The sequence below is a fragment of the Octopus bimaculoides genome, chromosome 7 (assembly GCF_001194135.2).
Source record: "Octopus bimaculoides isolate UCB-OBI-ISO-001 chromosome 7, ASM119413v2, whole genome shotgun sequence".
NCBI classification, from domain to species: domain Eukaryota; kingdom Metazoa; phylum Mollusca; class Cephalopoda; order Octopoda; family Octopodidae; genus Octopus; species Octopus bimaculoides.
Window position 1 is genome coordinate 104,334,241 of NC_068987.1, and position 2,445 is coordinate 104,336,685.

General features: G+C 40.4%; 1 protein-coding gene across 2 annotated transcripts in view; it reads left to right on the top strand.

Moving 5' to 3' along the window:
• Positions 1 to 2,445, top strand: part of LOC106876061 (tryptophan 2,3-dioxygenase) — a 92,700-nt gene that overhangs the window by 40,537 nt on the left and 49,718 nt on the right. For both annotated transcript variants that reach the window (XM_052969833.1, XM_052969834.1), the window contains exon 5: positions 163 to 228. In XM_052969833.1, coding sequence (XP_052825793.1) covers positions 163 to 228 — 66 coding nt within the window. The remainder of the gene's footprint in view (positions 1 to 162; positions 229 to 2,445) is intronic.

A 2,445-nucleotide genomic window follows, 5' to 3' on the forward strand; every position in this document is an offset into this window, starting at 1 on the left:
CACACACACATTCCCTCTCCTGCTCTTACTTTCTCTCACTTCCTTCTCTCTCTCTCCCTCTCTCTCTCCCTCTCAAACACACACATGCACACATGCACACACACACAATGATATTTATTCTTCTTTAAGGAAAATTTATACGTTTTAGTATCTATTTTGCAGTATATGGATGAAAGCAAAACTCTACAAATTATATGTCGCCTGAATAGAGTTGTACTGATTCTAAAGGTAAGTGATTATATATTATATTTATAGAAATATTGAGTAAAATATGGTTAATCTATCCTCCTTTATCACTGATTTATTTATCTCTGATCCGGGACAACACAGTAGACACGTTTTAAATCGTGTAACGCTTTATACAAAATAATCTGTGATAGCACGGGTCGGCGATTAGACGAAGATTTTATTTAGACTGCAAAAACGCACCACCCACAATGCTCAGGATAACTTGGGGTTTGGGAACGAAATCTACTCTTCTCTTATGTTCTATTATTCACTTCGTTTTTGTATCTGGTTTGCAAGATTCTTTATGTGAATTCGTGTGTTGAAACAAATTTTGTTGTATCTAAGGAGAGTCATTACGCCAATATTAATTACACACACATTTATTCAATTCCATTCCTTTATTATTAGTCAATTGGTTAAATATCTATCCAAATAACCAATCGCCTTTTCAAAGCCTAGCCATGCTCATGGGCCCGGTTTCCCGGTTTCTATGGCGTATGTGTTCCCCCTAGCTGGACGGGATGCCAGTCCATCGCAGCGTTACTCAAGAAACAGGAAGAAAGAGTGAGAGAAAGTTGGGGCGAAAGAGTACAACAGGGGTCACCCCCCCCCCTGCCAGAGCATCGTGGAGCTTTAGGTGTTTTCGCGCAATAAACACTTACAACGCCCGGCCTGGGAATCGAAACCGAGATCCTCCGACCGCGAGTCCGCTGCCCTAACCACTGCGCCATTGCGCCTCCGACCATTTTGTTTAACTTGTTGATTAAACAGTCAATCGGTTAACGCGATGGTCACATTTTAAAAACCTAACACCAATGATAAACGAGGATTACGGCACAGCACTAATCAGAAGTTTGTCCTGCTGGCCTAAGCGGTTGAACTCCAGACTAAACGAGAGTATTACTGAGTTGTTCATCTACATCCCAAGTTTTAGATCAAATCTCGCCAGAGATGTCTTCTCTATAATTCATAATAATTTCATTTGTATTAGCAACGAAATTCATCAGCATGCTTCGTTTGACATTACTGAAAATATTAGAAGGTCTGAAACCTTGTGTGTAGAATTTGGCAAACGGAAATAGTGTGGAAACCCGTTGTGTATGTGCGTGTGTGAGTGTACATATATATGTACATATATGCGTATATAAGTACACACGCGCGCGCGCACGCACGTACGCACACATACCTTTTATTTGTTTTAGGCATCAGACGGCGCCCATGCTGGGGCAACGCCTTGAAGGGTTTCAGTCGAACAAATCGATCCCAGGACATATTTCTTAAGCCTAGTACTTATTCTGTCATACATACATACATACATACATACATGTATGTATGTATGTATGTACGTACACACATATATGCATATATATGTACATATATATATGTGTATATATGCATGTGTGTGTAGATATGTGTGTATATATATATATTTGTGTGTGTGTGTGTATATGTATGTGTATATATGTGTGTGTACGTCTATATATATATATATAAAATATTCTTTTATATGTTTCTTGAGACTGTGGCCATGCTGGGGCATCGCCTTTTGTAATCACCTTTTAATTAGCCAGTTCTATGGGTTTGGCTTCTGGTGAAGGAAGGAGTTCGATATCGCTGCCCTCTTTTGAGTTTCCTGCTTTGATATTGGTTCGCTGGGAATCTTGGAAAACATCTACTCCCACTCCATGGAAGTCCCTTAGATGTTTAGACAAGGAGTTAAATAGCTGTGGGTCCTTTAATCCCAAGCTATTGCAGTACATGTCCCTCGCCTTAGATGAGACAGCTGGGACTTTTGGAACGGTGCAGTGACGTCCATTTCGAGGTCTGGTACAACTCTCAATTCCAAAGTTTGGTCCCAGCCCCCCCAGTATCTTCCATACATTATATATCACTGCGTACCTCTCCCGTCTTCGTCCCAGGGAGTAGAACTGTAGCTCTTTCAGTCTCCCCCAGTAGCTCAGCAGTTCCATTGATGCAATCTACCTTGCGTACTATTTCTGAACTGCCTCAGGTTCTGCTATTAATCCTGCAGTGTAGGGTGACCATAGTTGAGAGAAGTAGTCCCGACGGCTGAGGACAAATGCATATTATATATATATATATATATATATATATATATGTGCATATTATACATATATATGCATATTATACATATATATGTGGCTGTGTGGTAAGTAGCTTGCTTACCAACCACATGGTTCCGGGTTCATTCCCACT